The 24,972-nt window shown below is 38.6% G+C and overlaps 2 protein-coding genes and 1 long non-coding RNA gene across 13 annotated transcripts in view; 1 reads left to right on the top strand and 2 right to left on the bottom strand.

Moving 5' to 3' along the window:
* The window catches only part of nsun6 (NOP2/Sun RNA methyltransferase 6), a 61,370-nt gene that overhangs the window by 3,921 nt on the left and 32,477 nt on the right, over positions 1–24,972 (top strand). The window contains exons 4-12 of one of the 4 annotated variants that reach the window (XR_010007108.1): positions 1,667–1,746; positions 2,673–2,782; positions 4,697–4,850; positions 5,599–5,680; positions 5,909–6,028; positions 7,965–8,109; positions 9,208–9,356; positions 13,538–13,663; positions 20,030–20,124. Coding sequence is in view for 3 of the 4 variants with exons in the window: in XM_062983836.1 (XP_062839906.1) it covers positions 1,667–1,746; positions 2,673–2,782; positions 4,697–4,850; positions 5,599–5,680; positions 5,909–6,028; positions 7,965–8,109; positions 9,208–9,356; positions 13,538–13,663; positions 16,250–16,453 (1,170 nt within the window). In the remaining variant the exon portion in view is untranslated. The other 3 variants (XM_062983837.1, XM_062983836.1, XM_062983838.1) reach the window with 3 other exon arrangements.
* On the bottom strand, positions 1,099–7,969 carry LOC134299867 (uncharacterized). The gene is made up of 2 exons (XR_010007111.1): positions 6,892–7,969; positions 1,099–4,110 (listed from the first exon to the last, which is right to left on the bottom strand). It is a non-coding gene; the product is annotated as an uncharacterized LOC134299867 (long non-coding RNA).
* cacnb2 (calcium voltage-gated channel auxiliary subunit beta 2) overlaps positions 21,482–24,972 on the bottom strand; it is a 173,187-nt gene continuing 169,696 nt past the window's right edge. For all 8 annotated transcript variants that reach the window (XM_008112460.2, XM_003222077.4, XM_008112464.3 and 5 more), the window contains one exon: positions 21,482–23,603. In XM_008112460.2, coding sequence (XP_008110667.1) covers positions 23,124–23,603 — 480 coding nt within the window. In that variant the 3' untranslated portion in view covers positions 21,482–23,123. The remainder of the gene's footprint in view (positions 23,604–24,972) is intronic.

Raw genomic sequence — 24,972 nt, 5'->3', positions numbered from 1 at the left:
TGTGAAAGAAAGCCCTTAATGTGCATCATTGCTCTAGTTTGTGTAATCGACATTTTGCTGCAGACTGTTTTCAGGATTTCCTATTTAGTCATCTGCACAGTGAAATCATGTTCTTCAATACCGATTTGAAGTTGCATTAAATGATCAGTGTAGATGTGGCCTATATCTCCCTATATAAATCTACCTAAGTAGTATACTCTTCAAGTAAAGGCATTCTCCCCGGCCTGTTTTCGTCTCCAGGAGGCAAAGAGCTTTTAAATTAGGTAGATCTTTGGTTCTTACCTCAGTGTGGCAGAATGGCTTTTGAATAGAGCCCCTTCTACATTGCCCTATATTTCAGGATCTGATCCCAGATTATCTGCTTTAAACTGGATTAAATGAGTCTCCACTGCCAGATAATTTGGGATCAAATCCTGAGATATAGGGGCAGTGTGGAAGGGGCCTAAATTATGCTGTACTATGACTTTTTTCACTATGTTTTGAACATATTTAAAGTTGTTTTAAATTGGTGTTTTAATATAGTTATTAATTTAATTATTTTTTGTATTAGTAAGATTTTAACTACTTTGTTTTAACTTCTTGTCAGCTGCTTTGGGACTTGTGCTGGGAGAATAATGGGATATAAATTAAATACAGTAGAGTCTCACTTATCCAACATAAACAGGCTGGCAGAATATTGGATAAGCAAAAATGTTGGATAATAAGGAAGAATTGAGGGAAAGCCTATTAAATGTCAAATTATGTTATGATTTTACAAATTAAGCACCAAAACATAATGTTTTACAACAAATCGACAGAAAAAGCAGTTCAATATACAGTAATGTTATGTAGTAATTACTGTATTTACGAATTTAGCACCAAAACATCGCAATATATTGAAAACATTGACTACAAAAGTATTGACTACTAAAAATTGACTACAAATAAAGATAGAATTGCATCAAATGAACTTACAATAGCAACATTGTCGGAAGTTAAATCCGTAAAAAGTTCAGTCCTTGCTGCCTAGAGAAACAGCTGTGGACCTGGGCAGGAGGCAGACTGCATTGGATAATCCAGAATGTTGGATAAGCAAAGGTTGGATAAGCGAAACTCCACTGTAGTTGTAGTACTTTATTTATTTATCTTATCAGAAGCAAAACTGAGGGTACAGTTGTAATGTATTTAGAAACACAAAGAAAGTTAAAAAACTTGGCATTATAATAAATGTCTTTTGACCAGAATCTGGCCACTTGGAGTGCCTCTGGTGTCACTGCGAGAAAGTCCTCCATTGTGCATGTGGCAGGGTTCAGACCACATTGTAGTAAGTGGTCTGTGGTTTGCTCTTCCCCGCACTCGCATGTCGTGGACTCCACTTTGTAGCCCCATTTCTGAAGATTGGCTCTGCACCTCGTCGTGTCAGAGCGCAGTCTGTTCAGAGCCTTCTATGTTGCCCAGTCTTCTGTGTGCTCAGGTGGGAATCTCTCATCCGGTCTCAGCCATGGATTGAGGTTCTGGGTTTTAGCCTGCCACTTTTGTAGCCTGTACAGTTGTAGTACTAATTGTCACAATAATAATAATGGTAACAGTAGAAGTGACAGTTAAAGCAATCAAGAAAAATAGCTTAACTTAAAATAATGCTGCTTTTATTTATCTCAGAAATATTAATTTCTTTTCTAACATATAGCAATATGCAAGTCTTAGTGTTCCAGTTCTTCAGCATCCACAGCTTCCTGACATCTTACTTATACCTGTTATTGGTCCCAGGTCAGTGTGTTATAGAATATTATACAATTTACCTTGCTTTATATTAAATACTTCTGCTAATGTATAGACCAGTCTTGAACCTTGAAAATGGATTAGAACAGACTTATTGCTAAATCAGTAATGAGCAGGTTGGCATGTTCATGCTAAACTATAATTACCATTAGGAAGATGAACTGTAGCCTGTCTTAGGCATATGCCCCCTTTTATAGCACATTCTTAAGGAATAATTTAAAAGTGTTTGACACTTTATGATTAATCATAGCTTTTCATGTTCTAATCTGTCAATTTGATTACTTTCAACAATGTTTTGTTCACATAACTCAGCCTGAAGCCATGGGTCATTGCGAGTGCATGCTTGAACATTACATTAACCACAGTTTGGGCTTTGGAAGCTATTAACCTCCTTGAAGTTCTGGAGAAGATAGGAAGCAGATTACCACTCAGCATTATGTGCAAAGTCTTTTCAGGGATTTAATTTTCACAATGCCTGTAAATCAGTGATGGAAAATACAGTTGGTAAACATGAAATAAGATAAAGCAGAGAAAATGTGCGGGATTAACTTGCATTCTTGATAAACTTGACCCCTAAATGTAGATTTACTGTATTCTTCATGGGTGTTTTTATGTATATATTACAAACCTTTTTTCTGTTGGTGGTACTGAGATAAGTGTGAATTTTACAATAAATGGCTTCTTAGAATCGAAGAAATATGACAGTTTATAAAATTTAATTCAGATTCAAAAGCTGAGTGCAATATTGCACAGTTGTTGTCTTGTTTGCTTAGAAACAGTAATGACAGGGTAAACATCATACGGAAAAAATAAAAGACCAAGAGTAGGCAGCTAAGAACAGCAGGAAGGGTTAGACCAACAGTTCTCTTAATTATGTTAATAGATTTTCCTGAACTGTTATTTTCCCTCTTCAGAAAGGATCTACAAAAATTAGCAAATGAAGCTATTGTTGGTGCACAGTGTGGGAGTGCGGTGCTTCGGGGAGCTCATGTCTATGCCCCTGGAATTGTATCAGCATCAAAATGTAAGACCTTTTTCCTTTATCTTTCTGAATCTTTTAAAGAAAAAATACATAGTTGTTGCTTCTCTTTGATGTATTAATATGAATAATAATTGATTTATTCATCCATTTTTGTGTATCCAAATCTGTTTTATTTTCTTCTGTTTCATTTTCATTACTAACTAGTTTGGGTACCCAGTGATGTCCGAGTTATTTGAAAAGGGGATTATTTGTTTTTGGACGTTAGGTAATATCAGTTTGATCATATGTTACGCTATTTCTTAGAAAAAAACTCAGTCTTTCCTGTTGTTTTTTATGAATACTCCCATTAAATGCATAAGGATGTTGGTGAACTACAATTCCCAAAGATCTTGGGTCTATCTTCCCCAAACTCTGCCAGTATTCACAGTTGGCCACGTTAGGTATATGTGTGTTAGGGATTCCTCTTCTTCAGAAGAGGAAGGGGAGCAGGAAAGTGTTCATGAATCTGAGGGTGAGTTGGAATTTGAGGAGGAGATTTTGCAAGTACCCTTCAGGAGAGGTGAAAGGAAACAGAGCAGAGACATCGTTCAACTAGAATAGCTGCCAGAAATGCAGCTGAGTAATTAAACACTACCCTAGCAGCTGGGAGGGGACTCAGGGCTATAAAGCAGAAGCAGGTGCAGCCAGCTCTTGCTGGTAACAAACTGACTCTTCGCTCCCCTTGTGCCTGCTTCAAGTCTGCATCTGGGAAACTGCTCCTAAGGATTTATTGCTGTTTCTTTGTCTGAAGTAAGACTGCTATTTGATTTGGGAATTTAACAGAGACTAAGAACTGTGTTTACCCTTAGACTTCCTTGCTTCCTTTTGCATTATTCCACTGAGTATGCTGTACTTTATGTTTTGCTGAAGTAAAGCAGTTTTCATTTACTTACCACAGTGTTTTAAGGCTATTCTTGAAAGACCGAAACAGGACAGTGTGCCAAGTTTGGTCAAGATCCCTCATGTGCTGGATTCAGTATTCTCTGAATATGGCTATTAGTCTCTGAAGCCAAGGTCAATCACCCCCAAAGTCCACCAGTATTCCCAGTTGGCCATGTTGAGTTTGTGTGCCAAGTTTGGTCCAGATCTGTCATCAGATGGGTTCCGTGTTCTCTGAATACGGGTGAACTATAACTCCTGGATGTCAAGGTGAATCACCCCCAAATCCCACCAGTATGCAGAGTTGGCCATGTTGGGTCTGTGTGCCAAGTTAGTTCCAGGTCCATCATTGGTATTCTTAGATTGCAAGTGAACTATACATCCCAGTCCCTACAACTTCTATAAATCATGGTGAATTCTCCCCAAATCTCTCTCTCTGGTATGTTCAGTTCCTGTACGCCATAGAAAAGAATAGGAAAGGGTTAAGGGAGAGGCAGGGCATGGAGTCACGCAAATTCTACACCAATGGAGAGAGAAAGGAACACTGGTATGTGGAGCTCGCTGTAACCCGCAATGTCACTGGAGGGAGCGTCATTGATGTCTCCTGCGTAGTGGGAACTAAAGCTGTTTTTAGAAGCAGGAGGCTGTCTGTGTAAGTGGACACCCCTGCAACACACACACACACTTTTTCACTCTTATGTGTATAGACTAGCAGTGCACTGAAAACATTTAACCCTGATCCAATTCTGTGTTAGTTTACTTACTGAAGTACTGCTAAACCTTTTTTTTATCCCTGTCTCAGAGTCTATATTCCTTGAGTTTTGGTAACTTCTTGTACATTAATCATTTGGGACCATCTTTTGAAACAGCAAGGGAGCACGTAGGAAAGTTGTCCCAGAGCTAATCCTGACCTGGAGAGATGCTTGTGAATAGACGGGCCTTGAATATGTAGTCTAGTCAAGGTCCCTTGTGACTGTCTTTGTTCTCATGCCAAAGAACATATACTCTGGAAACCTCTCTTATTCTCCCCATTTCTAGTCATGAGAGCTGGTGATCTAGTTTCGGTATACTCTGACATTGAAGGGAAATGTAAAAGAGGAGCCAAAGAATTTCTTGGAACCAAAGTTTTCATTGGAAATGGGATTTCTGAACTAAGTCGCAGTGAAATTTTTAATTCTAATGGCCCATTGAAGTAAGTCAGAAACGTACTGTAATTATTATGATATTTTGGAAATAAAACTAGTCAATTTTAAAACCATTTCTCAGTAGATAGCACTTTTTTGGAAATATCTGAAAGTGCAGAAAAGAACGTTCTCAGCCAACAGTGCTTTCAATTAATCTCTAATTGGATATTAATTAGAAATTTCTCATGTTTTGTGAGAAGTTTTGCTCATTTCTTTTGAGTTGAAAATTATTTAACATAAAATATGCATTGGTCTTAAAAACGAAGGCAACAGCCCCTTAATTTGTGCTCTTTTTGTGCCACTGTTTTCAACCATTATGCTCTTAGTGCATTCTAGCTGCCAGAGAACAGAAGCATAAGGATATCTTTGGCCTCTTGTCTTGCTTTTTATAGGCTCCTGGTTGATCTCTCAGTGAAGCCAAGTACTTAGACTTCATTGACTGTCCTTTGCCTGGCCAAAAAAGGGTGAATGAATCTATTCCGCAAGTCTTCAGGAGAGACAAATCACATTCTAAATAGATTACAGAGCCCCCTATGGTGCATGTAGCCCCGGATTCCACTGCACTTTCCCATATTGTTTTAAGATTAACCTTAAAAAGCATTACTAAGATAAAGGTCAAATAGTATTCAATTGGTTTTAAAAGACATAATGCATGACAGACCCATTTGAAGTATTACATATTTCATCTGAAGATTATTAGTATAATATAGTTTTAGTAGTGTCGATAGGGTAATTTATTCTTTTTGTGCCTTTCAGAGGATTGGGAATAAAAATGATTGAGCCCATTTACCTTAGTCCTTCATTTGACAACTTGTTACCCAGTTATCTGTTTTTACAGGTAAGTTGTAGTTTCTTGTATGTAAGGTCTAGTGATTTCTCTTGTATAATTTCCTGTATATTAAGTCTGATCTAAACAATACATGGTAAACAATACCATGACAGTCAGTTACATTGATACTTTGCACTGTTTAGACTCTTGATAAGATAGAAACAGCATTTAGCTTGAAATACATTTAGTTACCAAATAAACTAGGGTTTTAAAATATCTTTTTTCTTCCTTTGGTAGAATTTGCCATCTGCAGTGGTAAGCTACGTTTTAAATCCTCAGCCAGGAGAGAGAATTTTGGACATGTGTGCTGCTCCTGGGGGAAAAACAACCCATCTTGCAACATTAATGCATGATGAGGTAAGTGAAGTCGCTGAGCATTTTCTGTTTCCGCAAGGAAAGTCTGATCTGTGTTTCATTAGCATGGCTTGTTTCACTTGTTTGCTGAGATACACAGATAACTCAAAGTAGCACACCATTAATATTTGAACATACAGCTTATTTAAAGAGTGACTTTGCAGTACAGTAACATTCTGGAGGTAAACATGGGTCTTTCAAGGCTACCTATACAAATGAAATTAACAGGGTTTACTTCTGTGGACATGTACTAGACTTAAAAATGTGCAAGTGGAAGATACAGGAGAGCCAGCATAGTATATGGGTTTGGGTTTTGAATTATGACTCTGGAGACCAGGGTTTGACTTCTTACTCAGCCATAGATACATACTGACTGGCCTTGGGTAAGTCGCCCTCTGTGATCCTCTGAGGAGGGCCATAACAAATGCTCTCTGAAAACTCTTGTGAAGAAAATCCTGTGATAGGTTCACCTTTGGGTTGCTAGATGTTAGAAAGCACTCAACAACAAGAACATAGAGCTAACGTAGTATTATGGGGCAAAATATATTTCAAACTAATCAGGATTGACCAAACTATGTATTTACTGTCCAGTAATCTTGACATAATCATACAATGTATCGTGAAACGTACCTTTTTTCTATATGGGGGGAATTTTATTATGAAAATTCACTTTTTGCTTTTTTTTTTTTTTGTAGAATTTTGCATTTCATTATGAGTTGGAAAGGTTGCATTCTTTTCAATGTTGGTGGTTTCTCTTTTAAAATACCTTGTTCATCTTAGATTGCCTTGGAACGGGGGTGTATTTTGTAAGATGTTGGTTCAGCAAACCGGAGGCTGCACATATCTGCCACATATAACACACTTACCATGAACACCCTCCCCTCCACTCCTGTTCCAGAACCCCAGAGTACAGAGTTTTTAATCTCTTCCTCATATTGCAGGATCATGTTGCCGACATCTGCTTAAGGAGAAAATCAGACAGGATCACTCATAAATGTACTGCATGTTAGAATCATAGAATCATAGAATAGTAGAGTTGGAAGAGACCTCATGGGCCATCTAGTCCAACCCCCTGCCAAGAAGCAGGAAATCGCATTCAAAGCAGCCCTGACAGATGGCCATCCAGCCTCTGTTTAAAAGCCTCCAAAGAAGGAGCCTCCACCACAGTCTGGGGGAGAGAGTTCCACTGCCGAACAGCAGTTGAAGCATTTAACTCTGGAATGAGGTTTTTGAGTAAACATAATATATATGGAAAAAAGTAGTTTGTTTTAGCAATCTTAATACTGTACAGTGTACATTTAAGCAAGTTACATTTCAGTTTAATGGAAATGGTAGATAAAATATAAGGTTATGAGGTAATGTAGAAAGATTCAGTATTCAAATCGGGTCGATCTTTTTGAAACATCTTGTACTGTAGCCAAATGCGCTTTGAGTTGCTATTTACATATTAGCAAAGGCACACAGCGATAAGACTATTATCCTGTCAATTAGAACATTGCTTAAAGACACAGAAGTGGTCTATTTCTCTAAGGTAAAGTGCTTAATCAAGGAAGATAAAACACCTCCAAGACTCCCACTTGTTAAATATTAGTTCGGTAGTGAACAGGAAGCAACACAATTTTTTTAGTGCAACTACAGTAGAATATGACAAAGAGAATAGAAGGAACCCACACAGGAAGGATGATTAGAATCCTTGATGATGTTGCACTTTCTTGTGAGCGGTATGTATGCTATTTTTACATATCTATGTTGGTTAAAATCAAATAAATGTGTTAAAACAGGAACATATCAAATACCTTACTGTTGGTATTAATGCTTGCCATATTACAGTTTTTTCCCCTTGAAATTGTATGTTTAAATGTGACTATTTGAAAAGAATCCATTACCAAATATTTTCAGTAATTCTGCATCCATTTTTATCTTCCAATATATTTCCTAGGGAGAAGTGATAGCCCTGGACAAGATAGCGGACAAAGTGAAAAAGATTAAGCAAAATGCTTCATCGCTAAAGTTGAATTGTATTAAAACATTCTGTTATGATGGAACGAAGGCACTTGAAATCAGCAAGAGAGCAGATGGACAAGGTAATAATGATTTTTTGGCTCCTTTTTCCATGTTGTGTTTTCATAGGATGTTGGGATTGTAGAGATGGAAAGAGACCGCATTGATCATGTAGTGCATGGCCCTGGTGGATGGCTATCCTAATAGAATTTAAAAACCTCTAATGAAGAGAGAGCCCAGAACCCATGGCAGTTATTTGTACTGTTGGATATCCCTTACCATCCCATGGCCGACACTTTGCCCACCTCTAGTTTAAAACGGTTATAGCCTTAATGTCCTCATATTTCAAAATATGTTGCCATAGAATAAAGTTATATCACGAGTTGAAACTTGCCTTCTCATCGGATGGGACACTCTCTCTTCATGCAGCATAGCTGTGAAGAGATCAGAAACATCCACTTCCATTTTAGACAAAATAAAATAGCATATGTAAACACTAATTGTGCTTAGTTTTAACTACATTGAAAGTAAACACAGCAACCTTCTTATATGTAGTATGAAATTAGCTTCTTTCCAAGAAGTACCTTTAGACTGAAGCACTGGCTGTGACTACATCAGGCAGGGGGAGCAGAGGTGCCAAGGTATTGATTAGCATTACTGTGTATCTGAATTAACCTATTTTTTTTTCTCAGCACTGTTTGGTAATTTGCTGAGATACCACGTTTGATTGCTGAGAAAGCATCCCGAATTGTCCATTTGAGATGCTTATTAACATGCCTTATTGCAACTATATAATTTTCAAATGTTTTGCATCCAGTGTATCTTTTATAAGTGTGTGTAAAGTTGGCTATGGGATTTAGAAGATAAATTTTAACTTTCAGTTTGAATACTTGGAGATCTTGTCATATGCCAACATAATGAGGATGATTATAAATTAAGATTTTTGAGGAATGGCATATGAGTGAAGGGAAACGTTGCTGCCTTTCTCGAAATATTATGGCAATTTCTAGCAATTTATTTGTTATGAAGATTTTCAAACCCAATTCCAATATGACTGCATTTTCAGATTACTCCTGGATAAATGAGCAAACTGACATCAAGCTCGTATCATTCAAATTGATTTTTCTGGGAAGTTTCCAAGCAGCATGCAGTTTTTGAAATGGTGCCTTATATGCTTGCAGAAGGACCTCCATTTGTCCCAGAATCATTTGATCGAATACTCCTTGATGCTCCTTGCAGTGGGATGGGGCAGAGACCAAATATGGCTTTTTCCTGGTCTTTAAAAGAAGTGACTTCTTATCAGCCTTTGCAACGCAGGCTCTTTTCAGTGGTACGTATTCATAGTAAAAAAAAATGCTGATGAAGGTTGCAGATGTAACTGAAGAAGGTTGTGGACATACATCGTTGTCCGGAGAATCCAGTGACTTTACAAGTTGCTTCATCAGATCATAGCCCATATTCTTACATAGTGATTAACAGGGAATTCTTGCTTATATTACCAGTTCATCATGCCAGGCATCTGTAGAGTTTCCACTGTCTTATCTCATCTTGATGTGCAGATTAAAAGGAAAAGTTGGGTTTTATCCTTTGGGTAATCCTAATCTTCAATTCTGATTTACCCACTCTCATGAAGTTGGTACTAATGTTTGGCCTGTAAACTGGCGTTTTTTCAAAAAGGGGCTCATTAAAACACCAAATCTAAAAGCTACAACTAATTCCTCTGTTAAAACAAACCAACGGTTTGCATATTTATTTTTAACTTTGTCTTTAGATAAAACAGAGTCATTGAAAATGCATAGTTTCTCTCAAGTATCAGTTCTGTTTGGAAATGAAACAACCCCGGTAACATACCATGGGGGCATTGAGCAAAACTATATATCAAGATCAGTAGAATTTTTTTGCAGTTTGAAATCTCGAAAATGTAAAATAACTTTTGTTAATTTATTAAAAGGCAATTACATCAAATGATCATTACCCCTTTGAGGTAGCATAGCTTTTTGCCTGTGGATTTTTCCCCCTTATCTCCAGAATAAGCAAGTACCTAAAAGTGCATAGACCCTTCTCCATCGAAAAATGCATTTGTTATAGCTTTAGACTCTCCAGTCTCACTCCAACAGCATATAAATGAAATAAAAGAAATCAGTTAACAGTGAAAATGTAACCATAGTTGCTAAGGTCAGCCCAAACATTACATTAATGCATCCACAGAAGGAAGAAAATCAATTTCTATCTGGAAGCATTAGCAGATGCAACAGGAAGATGGCTTAGCTGCCTTATTTGAAGAAATGTTTAATCTCTTTCTGTGTTTAGACAGACATTGGAAACATCAACAATCATGATTTATTCAGCTGTGTTCTCTTGTGTATTGGAATCTGCTGAGCCAAAGGGAAGAAGGAAGGTTGAGTCTTGACCTAGAATCCTTAGTTTAAAGAATTTCATTTCTAAAATAGCCATTGTGCTTTTCCTAAAGCAGAAGCAACTGGCAGATTATTGGTTAACTTTCCGAGAATATTTAATATATCAAGTCTTGGGGAAGAGTTTAAATGTCATAGAAGTCATGGGGTCATAGAGTTGGAAGAGGCCACAAGAGCCATCCAGTCCAATCCCTGCCATGCAAGAAAAAGCAATCGAAGCATCCATGGCAGATGGCCATCCAGCCTTTGCTTAAAAATCTCTAGAGGAGACTCCACCACATCCCCCAGGCAGCTTATTCCACTGTAGAACAGCTCCTATCATCAGGAAGTTCTTCCTTTTTATGTCAGTGGTTCTCAACCTGTAAGTCCCCAGATGATTTGGCCTTCAGTTCCCAGAAATCCTTGGCTGTGGAACTCCCTCCCAAGCGACGTTAGATCAGCCCCCTCCCTTCTAGCCTTCAGAAGATCAGGCTTTCAGTGATAAATACAGTGCAATAATAGACTTGGAATTATGGATAATTGATGACGGAACGGCTTTAGACTATGATTTTTGGGTGATGTGATTTTAATATTGAATGTAATGTTGTAAATGTTTAATATGTACTCATTTTACATTTAATTGACTTTAAGTCTCTGTATGTATTTTAAGTCATCTAATGGTTGCCATATGTAAGCCGCCTTGAGTCGCCTTCGGGATAGAGAAAGAGGGGTTAGAAATAAGGTAAATAAATAAATAAATGACAGCTGGTAAACTGGCTGGGATTTCTGGGAGTTGTAGGCCAAAACACCTGGGGGACCCACAGGTTGAGAACCACTGGTTTAGGTGAAATCTCAGACCTTGTGATTTGAATCAACACTCCATGTCCTAGTCTCTAGAGCAGGGGTCCCCAAACTTTTAAAACAGGGGGCCAGTTCATGATCCTTCGGACCGTTGGAGGGCCGGACTATAGTTGGCCACTGAGCAATAACAACAACAACAACAACAACAACAGGGTTGGAAGAGACCTTTTGGGCCATTGAGTCCAACCCCCTTTTGCCTTTGTGCCCGAAAGCACAAGCAAAGCACCCCTGACAGATGGCCACTCAGCATCAATGTTAATAATTACTACTACTACTACTACTACTAATAATAATAATAATAATAATAATAATAATAAGGGTTGGAAGAGAACCTTAGGGCCATTTAGTCCAACCCCCTTCTGCCTTTGTGCACCAAAAGCACAAGGAAAGCCCCCCAGAAAGATGGCCAGCCTCAATGGCCAGCCTCAATCTATATATATAAAAGAGTGATGGCATCAGGGCAGTGGACAAAACAACAAAACTACAGGCCCCCCAACCTTGAAATTTGACAACACAACCCATCATCCACGGCTCTAGGTTGATACAACAAAAAGAAAAGAAAAATAAAGTCCTAATTAGAGGGAGAGGAATAATTGTTTGTATCCAATTGCTGCCAGTTTGAAGGCTAAGCTCCATCCACTAGCTACCTACTCAGCCCAGGGGACAGGCACAGTTAGGCCTCACTTAGGCCTTTTCCACAGATTATCAGATTTTAACTGCATTATATGGCAGTGTAGACTCAAGGCCCTTCCAAACAGCTATATAACCCATTTAGAATCTTATATTATCTGCTTTGAACTGGATTATCTTGACTCCACACTGCCAGATAATTCACTACAGCTGTGTAGAAGGGGCCTCAGATAATCCAGTTCTAAACAGATAATATAAGATTATAAATATACAGTAGAGTCTCATCCAGTCCAACCCAATTCTGCCATGCAGGACACAATCCAAGCACTCCCAACAGATGGCCACCCAGCCTCTCAATACTACTACTACTAATAATAATAATAATAATAACAACAACATCATACAATCCTAAGGTTTGGAGTGACCCCAAAGGAGCATCCAGATCAACTTCCTTCTACCATGCAGGAGGATACAATCCAAGCACTCCTGATAGATGGCCATCCAGCCTCTACATAATAATGATAACAATGAAGATGATAATAATAGAAGCATAGAATCCAAGAGTTTGGAGAGACCCCTAAGGGCCATCCAGCCCAACCCTTTCTACTATACAGCAGGACACAATCCAAGCATTCACAACACATGGACAACGTATAAATACTATACAATACTACATAAGGACATACACCCCCTCTATCACAGTACACAAACAACCAAATGCATACTAAACATAAAGACAACCATACAACAGACATTCAATACCACCACTACCTCAACAATTTCTCACCAACACCACCAGACAACGCCACAGCAACGCGTGGCCGGGCACAGCTAGTGTTAATAATAATAATAAAGGAGGTTGGAAGAAACCCCTTGGGCCATTTAGTCCAATCCCCTTCTGCCTTTGTGCACCAAAAGCACAAGCAAAGCACCCCTGACAGATGGCCACCCAGCCTCAATGTTAATAGTAATAATAATAATAATAATAATAATAATAATAATAATAATAATAAGTGTTGTAAGAGAAGAAGAGACCCCTTGGGTCATTTAGCACAACCCCCTTCTGCCCTTGTGCTGTGAGGGCTGGATAAATGGCTTCGATGGGCCTCATCCGGCCCCCGGGCCTTAGTTTGGGGACCCCTGCTCTAGAGCAACAGAAAACAAGTTTGCCCCTTCCTCAATGTGATATCTTTTCACATATTTAAACATGGCTCTTATGTCCCATCTCCATCTTATTTTCTCCATGGTAAACATACCCAGCACAATATAAGATATTCTGATGATCAAATCTTGGCACCCATTTGCAGTGCCTCTTATGTTGTGATTTATCTTTATTCTACCATAGGCTGATGTCACAGATGTTTGGCTACAGAAAAGACAGGAAGGCTTGATAAACTGATACATGCAAAAGCAGCTTGTAGCAGCTTCTGTGGCTTAACAAATTTTGAACCACCTCTCATACCATGAGAAATAGCTCTTAGGCAGGACTACAATAAATGTGTGTAATGAATACCAACTGGGTTAATTCAACTGTGTTGAGAAAATTGACCTTGCTTGTATTCTACAAAATAATTTTGCTTATGAAATGCTGATGGTATCCTAAAAGGTGAATCTATTGTATCCTTAGGCAGTGCAACTACTGAAGCCCAAGGGCATCCTGGTATATAGTACCTGCACAGTTACACTCTCTGAAAATGAAGAGCAAGTTGCTTGGGCACTGGAGACATTCCCGTGTCTCCAGCTTCAGTCACAGGTAGGAACATGTTTCTTGGAAAAAATAAAAAACCATACTAACCACTTAACATAAATAAGCTTCTTCATGGTAAGTCTGTGAATCACACAACTGGGTTATCTGCACCTGTGCAGAACGCCTTTGAAATGTTCTCATATCACTAGGCAATTTTTTTTGGTGGTAGCCCTGCCCACTCTTCTGAAGGCATATACGGAGCCAGTTACCGCCAAAATACCTAGGTTCCAAAGGCTACAACTGCAGCCATGAGACCAGGGATGGAATGAACCTTGAAGAGAGGATGCTCAAGGTTGTGTGAATTCACAGAAGAATAAGCCTAAGCAAATAATTGGGCTTTGCCCTCTTCTTTGGTTTAAAACTGGCTTGTGTAGAAACTAGTCTGAGTTCATTTTAAATCCTATGTAGTTTAAATTCTCATAGCAAAACCAAACACTGCAGAGGTCTTTTCCCTTCTGTGCATGAAAAGGAGATGGGGAAGGGCTTTTTATGGTTACATACTAGCTCATGTACATACTAAATCATAGTTTAATGTTAATATGCGAACCATCCCAGTCAGTATCCAGATTCCTAATTAGGTAATGGGGAGGGGCATTATTTTCTTGGCTGCTATGTTAACAACTACATTGCTATTTGGGCAGACTTTCTAGTTTTACAAATATAGAGTTCTTACATTCTGTATAGCTATCCAAGTTCTGCGCCTTCATGGCTCTAACTTTTGCTTTCCCTGAGTTATCTTCCCATTTTAATCCAATTGCCATTTTGTCTTTAGATTTATTCCTTTCCCTTATTTTCAAATGAGCACTCTCCAGAAATAAGTACTAGTTGTTTACCTGTAATTATGTTTCAACTGGGTCTAATGTGTCTGCGCATGCCGGTTGTGTGATTCACAAAGACCTCGAAGAAGTAGTACTAATTGCTTCACAGGGTGGTCATCTGTGGAAGCGCATTAGATCCAATTGTGCGATTCAGTTGTCTGATTCACAGAGACCACGAAGAAGAAATTGTGAATTGTTTGAAACACCAGATCCAAGAAACCCAAATACATTGCACAAAGTATGCTTAGTGTGTGTGAATTCTTTCGCTTAGAAAGGTGTTGTTGCTGATGTTCAGAATTTGGCAGGGCAGGGGAGCAGTTAATCCCATTTTAAAAACTGCTTCAGTGTGCCATGCCTGACACAGTGCAAAGAGCAACTCAGCCTTATTTCTTTCTACCTGCTAAAGTGGAGTGCAAAATCAGAAGCCAGCAGGCTGCTAAGCATCAGGGCCAGAGGAGAGGCCTGTTAACTATTTGGTGGTGCCGAGCCTTGTTTGCCCCCTATAAAGGGCGCTGGGAGGAGCAGATGGAGCCACAATATGCCTGTGTTGACTTATCCGAAGCCGGGCAGCCTGCTGATCCTGCAGGGAGAGTGGGCTGGAGAAACATCTGTGTCGATGAGCTTTCATGACTCGGTTGCCCTTCTCTGCAAGAGTTCAGGTTGTCCTATTGCTTTGCCAGTTAACAACAGTTTTGGATTCATTATCCCATTTAGGTGTTTATGTCTAATGTGTTTACAGCAGATACTTACTGCATCTCAGTATGTATGACAGAAAACTGTGAAAACCTAATATTCAGAACACATTAAGTAATTGTGCAACTTAGGAGCATTTAATTAGTTACATTTCACTTCTCCCAGCCCTTCACTGACAGAATGGCTAAAGGGATTAGGTTTTAATCTTCCAGGATTGAACGGCTGAGACAGACTTTTAATTTGATACTGAGTTTGGGATAATTTTTATAATCATACTTATTTTGTTGCGTGTCTGCAGAAATGCTGAATATGTGGTTGTGGTTGTAATATGTTGTATTTGAAATGACATGGTATAAACTATTAAAAGGTTACTAATATCTTCCCTAGACAGAAGGGGCAACATGGATATTGCCAGTTAGGCTTTCAACAGTTAATGAAATGTCATACTACATTTCTCTGAAGGACACAGAGGAAGGAGTCATAGGTTGATTTATATGATTCCAAAATCAGGAAATTTGTTTTACAAGTCAGAACGATCTATGGGTAAAAAAACAACCTTCATTTGTATATGTCATTTGTATATCTCTTTATGTTAGAGGTAGAAAAGAAGAAAGAATAAAAACTGCTATATGAGGAATTGAGTGCGTGCAAGCTGTCTCACTCTGCCCCATGTCCTTGAATCTGTCATATGACCAAGCACCATTGTATCTAATCTCCTTCTGTCTTGGCACTGGAAAAGGCAGACATGTCAAGATACCATTCTTGTATATTCTCCAAGATCTGATCAAACATTGGTTACACAATATCTGGTGCTTGGAAAAATAACCATGCTAGCTTAGACACTTTGGGAATGTAGTCCAAAAAAAAAAACCTTCTGAAAAGCAACTCTTTAACCTAGCCTCATTTTTCATTGCAGCTCCACCCACTCTATGCAGATATATAAATGCAGTTTATACCATCTAAACACTGGATTTAAAAAGAAGTATGTTTATCTAAGTGTTTGTAGGACTGCCATCTGAGATCCAGACTAAATAATGAACTCCAAAACAATTAAAATGGCTTTTCTTCTCTTCACCTAAAGGAGCCCCATATTGGGGGAGAAGGCATGATAGGAGCTGGATTGTCACCTGAGCAGTTGAAACAGTTGCAGAGGTTTGATCCATCTGAAGCAGTTTTGCAGCCAATGGATTTGAATTCATTGCAAAGTGTCAAGCATGAAGACTTGATACGTCTGGCAAATAAGGACTGCATAGGATTCTTCATTGCAAAATTTATAAAAGTCTAGTGAGGATCTTTGAGGAACTTACCACACAAAACATTTCTTCCTTGTTAACCTTTGGAATAGGCTGAACTGTACCTCATGCTGCAGCAGTGTTGCCAAGCCAACAGACTGACGGCACAGTTGCTATAGCAGCAGTCAAATCTGCCAGCTGTTTCCCTTGGGAGTGATCCACAGGTTGAGGAAACAAGTCTGAGTGAAGGGGCAGCTTCACTTAGGAACGCTGCATTTGGTTTCACATTAGCACTAGGTCACTGCTTTTAGAAACTGGTTTGTTTTTTCACTTTGTCCAGGTGATTCAGTTACAAAAATCAGCAGTGAGCTGCACTACGAAACCTGCATTCAAATCATCTATACTACACAGGAAATAAATCATGAAAATAATGAAGTTTTAAAAAATCTTGTTTACTACTGCTTTGGAGGAAAATGTATTTTATTAAAGGGCATAATTTCATAGAAAATGTCTCTGAGTGATATTGGACATTTTGTTGCTCTCTACTATTAATCCATATGGGAATCGTGTCGCTGATATACAACAAAGTTTATCCTCTTTCGCATGTATGTTTTTCCATAAACTTGCTTTCTTTATAAGATCTTGAGTATTTCAATATCCATATCTGCCATATTTCATGCCGTGGCAGGCCCAAGTTCTACTTAGTTGTGGAACCAGTGCAAATCCTGCTCTTGACTTTCACTCTACCATCCTTCCTTTCAGAAGGGTCAGGCACTGAAAATGTTCCCATTGGTTTTGTAACTTTCCTTTAGCCTTTGAAATCCTAGCCACCTTTTCTATTGTACTACACTGTTGGCTATTTCTAGGCTAGGAGGTTCTTCTCCATTTTGGTGTACTTTATGACCCACAGGAGGTCACAAAAATGGCCATGGGTTTGACATGTGGCCCTTGGGCCACACTTCGTCCATCCCTGCCCTAAATGGTATCTCGTCAAATATTTAAAAGTAGCTATTGTAGCTCTCCTTGATCTTCTCCAAGCTAAAAATACCAAGCTGAGATGTATTTCATAAAATTCAATTCCTAGACCTTTAACCATTGGTTGCTCTCTGGACAGGTTCCAGCTTTTCTATATCCTTGAACTGCCTAGAACTGGACACAGTGTTCCAGGTTGAGGTCTGACCAAAACTGCATGGAGTGCTGCTATTACTATCCTTGATCTGGACACTATTCCTGTTATTGTAACCTGGAGCGGACTGGCTTTTTTTAGCTCTGCATCATGCTCTTGACTCATGAGACACTAGTTCTTATTCACTTGTTGTGTTGTCAAGCCATCCTATAATTGTGCATTTCATTTCCCCTGTCCCAGTCAATGATTATTATACATGCATTAAAGGATTGGATTCATACCTATTAATAATTAGAACAGATCCACTGAGATCAATTAAAGTCAAATTCATAATAAAGTATCACTGGCTGGATTCAACCCAGCAATAAGACTGATACATAGCTGCGGGGGCAGGGAGAAGCACAAAGCTGTTTGTGCAAAGCTGTTCTCCACATGCTGTCATGCAGGATCTTAACCAATGTGTATTACTCCAGCATGCTGAATCATGTTTGGATTTAGGCATGAGTAATTCTTTGCTGAATGTGTTTCATTTTTTTTCTAGAAAATCCCAATGCATTTATGCTTCTAAAGTTTAGTCATTAAGTTTGGTAAATGTTAACATTCTGTGATGCAGTCAGCAAGAAATTTATGAACATCAGAAGCTTGTGTAATGTTATAGTACACAGAGAGATTGTTATTTTTAAGCCTCCCAACATTGCCATCCTGTGTAGACAATGACATCCATAGCATTGAGATCTCCAGAGGACCCCCACAGATCTCTGCCTGGTGCCATAATTTCATGTCTGGCTATAGGGAAGTGGCCAGATACTTCTGCAATCCTTCCTGCTCCCCATCAAACATGGAATGTAGGCTTTAGAGGATGTTCAGTAAATGTTTTCTTTTTCTTTTCTTTTTTTGAAGAGGAGGGAGCTAGGGAATATCAACCCTGTATAAAAAAATTGTTTGTGTTACATAAGAGAAATTTTACACAAGTAAATATCCCTAACAGCCTATCCTATTCCTAGCCTGTCTTTGCACTTGCATTGTGGCTTTGTCCCTTGGCTAGGAGACACTTAGATCAAGCCATCTCCATCCTGTTTTTTTAACTCTTCTACTGATTACAGGGTTGTATGTCTTTCGGGCTGAGTGGTCATGTTCCAGAAGTATTCTCTCCTGATGTTTCGCCCACATCTATGGCATAGATGTGGGTGAAACGTCAGTAGAGAATACTTCTGGAACATGGCTACACAGACCGAAAGACATACAACAACCCTGTGATCCCGGCCATGAAAGCCTTCGACAACACACCTTCTACTGATTGATCTCAGATGAGAGAACAGTCATGCCAACTGAGAATCCAGATCAGTTGGCTGCAGAGGTTTATCCTGGCTAAGGGCAGTTCAGCTACTGCTAGAAGGCCCTTTTACCTGGCACAATAGTCGGCCTATTCCCACCCCTCTGCATCTGTACATCTTGGAATTAGGATTGCACTGTTTATGTCATGACAGCCTATATATAAAGGAGAGACTGGAATAAATTTGACGGTTTAGAGAGATAGTGGAGGCATGCAGGAACTGAAGAAAGCATCTGTTCTATCTGTGAGCAACACAGAAGTCAGCAAGAAAAGAGATAAGTAAACACATGACTAAATATTAAAAGGACCATCTTATGCAACAGGATTACTCTTTACATTGAATTACATCTTTAGTGTTAACAAGCCAAACAGATTTTATCCATCTGATGTTCTGATCTTGTTTTACTTTTGGTTATATGCGCACAGCACTTCATTCTGCTACTCTACATATCAGATATAATCATGTATAAGTTGCCCCTCATGCATAAATTGAATTCAGGTTTGAGGCAATAATAATAATTTTATGGATTTTGTACCTGTCAATAAGGGTCATTCTGTGGAGAGGGGAGAACACAATTTTCTGGCCCAGACATTCAAAAATGCCTTTTATCACTTTACTTAGGGAAGAAAATTGCCTTTTTGAATGCCGCAGAGAGAATGTAGAAGGGGTTGATGCTTCTTTTAGGCTCTCCCTTTCACCACTCTATGCAGACAAGGAAATATTTAAAAAAAGGAAAAAAAAAGAATTGACATACAGAACTCCCACTGACTCAAGGATAAGTTGACTCGTTATTTTGAGGTTAATTTTTTAACTAAAATTTTTAGACATACATGAATGTATACAATAATGCTTCCTTCCTGTAATCCCAAGGGTCTTAAGATGGATCAGATCTCCCTCTTAGGACAGGGATAGAGTGCTCTATTCTCAGATGAGGAAATCCAATCCTAGATTGCCAGTCTCCCTTTTTGCATTAGTCCATCAGTCATTATTGCTCTGGCATCAGCAGAAAAGGAGATTCAGAAGTGTGCCATGCGTGAATAGAAAAGTTTTGGATTCCCAGGGTTGAAAGCTCTCCTTGCACCCTGATATAGCTATGTGTATATGTCAGCCCTGAAACAGAACACTGCAGTGGATTGGCTTTTGGCCTGATCCTTTTACTTTCTTCTCAGGAAGGAAATAATTTCAAGGAGGAGGAAAAGGAAGATTGAGAAAATGCTGTTTCACCCTCCCAGCATGACGTTTTTATATTGGCCTGAGGTGGAAGGTAGGATTGCTTTATAACAGGAATTATGAACAAACAATGAGGAATAGTAGTACACCACTTTCTGATTCCAGACTGTTCAGAACTGTTAGAACAAATAAGTTTCCTAATGTCAGTAACGAGAGTGTGTACCAGGAAAAGAATTAAATGCATTGGCTTATACTTTCTAATGAAATCCGTTCTCATGACTGTACTTTGTCTCAATTTGAAAAGCAATTAAGTCTGGATCTAGTTCTTTGAATTTCTAAGGTTCAGACTGTTGTGTTCACAAATTTAGTCATCTCTTTTCTACAGATGCTTACATAAAAGCTTCTATTTATAGCTGCTGAAGAATTTGACATTCTGCCAGAAACAAAGATAAACTTCCAAGTTAGACATATAAAGAGATGGTGAACAGGATTTAAATGCCAGACAGAGAACACTGATGACAGAACCTATAGCTGCAAAAGAAAAGGTAGACTAGTAACAGAAAAAATAATATTGAGAAGGGTTCCCATAAGGAATGATAGATGGAAAGAAATACTTACCTTCCCACAGCAGACTAGCACTGTGATTATCCTTGATTATCCTATAGTAGATTACTGAGGTTTAGCTGACATACATATCTCATATAACTTCCCATATTTGGTATACTTGCGCTATACTGAGATCAGATTTAAGGGAAGTACAGACTAACTACCATATTTAATCTCATTATTCTTCCTAAGACACTAAACTGTAAAGGACAGAACCCCAAAAGGGAATGCTTGCTTGGAAAAAGATTGACTTCTATTCAAAATTCGTTTACCTATCCTCTTCCACAAAGCCTATACATTTATTTTTGGGGCAGTCATAGGGTGGGGCACTTTTTAGAATTTTACTAAAATATTTTTCATGGTGTGGACACCCCAAACTTCTGGTGGAAACAGACTTAATATGAATGAGGATTTCTCGGTGTAAATGATACAAGTAGTGTTGGTTACCTGCTGAGGATCTGGGAGGAGTAAGGGAAGGTTGTTGTGAAAAGGTGTTACATCCTAGGATTGCCTGCTCTAAAGTTAAGATATTGGGCTATGGTACAGGGAAATGCAAAGGTAGATAAAGGATCAAGGGACTCATAAATGGCCTTAATGTCTAAGAGAGCAATGTAGTACTCTCTAGACATTAAGATCACAACTCCCAGAATACTTTAGCCGACTGCCTGAGGTTTATGGGAATTATAGTCAAAACATCTGGAGGGTGTCAGATTTCCTGTCTTTGTGATATATATCAGACTTCCAAATAGCTACTACAGAGAACCTACTGTTAGGTAAACTTCAGAGAAAAGAGGCAGAAGAACAAGTTGACAACGACAGAGAGCGTCAGATATAGAAAAAGTGGAGAAGCTACAAAAATTTATTTTCCAACAAAATAACTCTCCACAAGCGGTGTAAACTTTTCTGACTAAAACAAATACTCTAAAACACATTTTTTTACATTTCCAGTGAAATGCTCACAGTCACATTTGCCTGTTTTCAACTTTCCTGGATTCTCAATAAAGAGCCAGCAGATTGATGCTTTCCCAATTACCTGTAGCTGTAAACTTCCTCGGGTTGTTTGTCTGCGATTTGGACCTTTATAGACAGAAGGAAGAGACTTACCAGATTTTTTAAATTAAAAAAATAACATTGGTACTCAGGGCAAAGTGATGTGCTGTTTGATCCTGACATTCACACAAAGCTGCTCAGATGAGTTGTCCACTTATTTACATGAGTGTTGTGTTGCTTGAATTGGAAGCATGGAAGATTGTGTGCTACTTCTGTAAGATCATGTAAGAATAAGTATGACAATGCTTTTTTCCTGCAGAAGTAGCCTTGTAGTCTTCCCTGAGCATCTTCCTCTGACACTGCACTGCGTAAGTGACTAGGTCTCATGCCTGAGCAGCTAAATTTGTAAATGGTAGCAAATGGATTGGCCCTTAGAATCTCTTGGATACCTTTATCAATGTTCATCCCTGTCACATATATATATATATGTGTGTGTGTGTTTTATATATACGTATATCTATATATCAATAGTTATATATTGTTTTACACAGAAGCACACACTCTCAAATGTGGTTGGTCTGTTAAGCTGATAGGGGAAAAGATGTCTTCGTGCCCATTGCAAATAGTGTGTACTGTGCAGAGGGCCATCTATAGTGTTACATTGTTTTTGTCATAATTTAAAATGCAAAAATGATAATCTGCAAGAACAATTCAACCTTTTATCTAAAGTATCCATTCCTATTTACACTAAGTACAAGAAAGTGTGTCTAGAGTGAACACTGTTAATAAATTTCCTGAATGAGGCTAGTTTCAGTTGGCAGTAATTTAAAAGCAAATCTGCTGACTTGGCATTAGGACTCTAAAACAGTGTGGTCAACCATATGTAAGAAGGTGTTTGCAGAAATAACATTTATAAACTGTTCATACAGTACACAGTACCAGTACATAGAAAAGAGATTTTGAATTTTATGATCCCCTGTGTGTAAGGCAAGACTGAACTCTGTCCCCAAATGTAGTCCATTAAGGTACAAGCAACATAAAGTGGCTCTTAAATCAACGTCAATCAGGTGCCTACAGATTTAAAAATTCAGAATAAACAAGAGCTTCAGTTTTGAATGTGCTGATTTTGGCTTGCTGAAAAACATGGGAAGTTATTAAACATCAACTGTATTTTGTCTGAAAACACAAACAACACCTTGATGGCAACAGATATTGTTCAAGTGGCAGCTAACAAAAACAGGTCTTTCTTTCAGGGGGGACACCAGCATGGTACAACACTGGGAATTTTGCAGTTGTACTATGCCAGTGTTGATAGCGCTAATCAAAATTAACATTCTATTTCATGCCATTGCCATGAAAGCAACAGCATTATAAAATCAGCATATAGGGATACAACATGTTTCTGCAATGAACAACCCAAATGTGTATGTGTGTTTTTAAAAAGGGACTTTGTCATACACAACTCCAAAAGAAACACAAACCCGCCAGAGGCAAATGTTACTGGTGGATGTAGACATCTCGCTTCCATTCTGCTGTATCGTTGCGTTTTTTAGAGATCACGTCCCCATCCCTGTCACAATACTGGTCCCTTGATTTATGACGGCTGCGCTGCTTGTTGCCATCATTATGGTCCTGCTCTCTGTCCCTTTCCTTCGAGCGATGCCTTGATTCTCGGTGCTTGTGATCACTGCTCCCATGGGGCTCGTCCCTGTGACTGTGATCTCTATGAGAATCATAATGTTCGTGTGAATAGTCCTCCTTTGGCTCTACGTATGCTGAATCTCTGCTGTCTTGTGTTTCTGAGTCGAAAGTCTCTTGCCTAGAGAGGCCACGGCTGGTTCCACTACGGTGGTTATGGTGATGACCTGAAGAGCGGTGCTGGGATTTCCTGGTGGGTTCAACCCGTACTTCTTCTTCCTCTTGGGAACCATTTCTTTCAGCAGCTGGTTGCTCGTTCCTCTGGTCTCCTTGGGAGCCCTGATCAGTATAACAAAACTGTAAATATCACTTCAAAAGATACTGAAACAGGAAATATGAATTAAATCAGTAATATTACCATCCTCAAACATATTACTCTTGAGCAGAATTTGTTGATTTTTCAGAATATTATTCAAGAGTAAGTGGTTTGCAGGTAACAACCTATGGCTAGCAACCTATGTCTCTATTCTAATTTAAGAGTTTTCATTGAGATATTCCTTTATAATACAAGTGAAGTTTCATTCCAAAAAGAAAACAAAGCCAGACTTTATTTTCCAATAGACCCCAACCTCTGATGATCACATTAACTCTCTGATTAGGCTCACTTCCAACAAGAGACACACCACACAAAAAGCAAAAACAAGATCTGGCAATGAGGTGGGTCATTCAGGCAACAAGCTTAAGAAAATTTTGAGAACAGGTATCAGGTTGGGGGGGGGGGAATCAAACACAAACAATAGATTGAAGCAAATAAAATGAGTTTCCATTTTAAAAAAGGGTGTTGTCCTTCAAAGATTTACAGAGAGATTCAAACTTGATAGCACTTGTATTATAACACTAATAATATCACTGCTGTATTGTTTTTCAAAGCAATTAAATGGCATTTATGCTTGGATGTGATTTTGAGTTCAAAAGTTATCTTTTTGGAGAGGTTGAACTTTGCCTTGAAAAAAACAATGACACAGTGAAATTATCATTTAATTCCCTAGAACATCACTGGTGAGTGAAAAGGGAAGTGAAAATTACCAAGCATAATCAAACCTAATCTTCATCAGCACAATGTTTTGAATCACTGAAAAATGAACAATTGGGATTAGTTACCTTGGCACACGGATTCAGAGAAAAATCAGTATTTTGCAGTTCTCACCAATAAATAAAAGCAAACACAAAAGCTTTGGGTGGTGTTAATGAAAAATTAGAGGTAAGCAACATTTTCATATTTTTGCATATCCATAAGTTCTATAAAAGGTTTTACTCCTTAATCTTAAAGGAACCTTTGTTCTTCAAAGAAGCCCTCTTTTATTAATAAAAAAGAACACCAAACCAATATGGGAAAAGAAAGAGCCAACCCACCCTAGTCCTTTAATTTCCAATTCCATCATTCACATGTGGAGAAAAACAGGTCTGAAGAGAAGGGCTCCCCTTATCTGTGTGTGGTCTTCTTCATACAATCATAAACTACAATCATAAACTTTTAAAAAAACAGATGGCCTAATTTCATGGAGACCACCCTTGTATTAGGAAAGTTATTAGGGAACTGGAGACAAAGGAGAAAAGGATAGTTCCCTCTTATTTTTGTTTGTTGATTCAACATAACTTGTAAAAAAGTGAAGAGGGCTTCTGTAATTGCATCCAGCTTGGTGGATCC

Source organism: Anolis carolinensis, chromosome 6 (assembly GCF_035594765.1).
Source record: "Anolis carolinensis isolate JA03-04 chromosome 6, rAnoCar3.1.pri, whole genome shotgun sequence".
NCBI lineage: Eukaryota > Metazoa > Chordata > Lepidosauria > Squamata > Dactyloidae > Anolis > Anolis carolinensis.
This window is presented reverse-complemented; position numbering and strand designations above follow the sequence as displayed.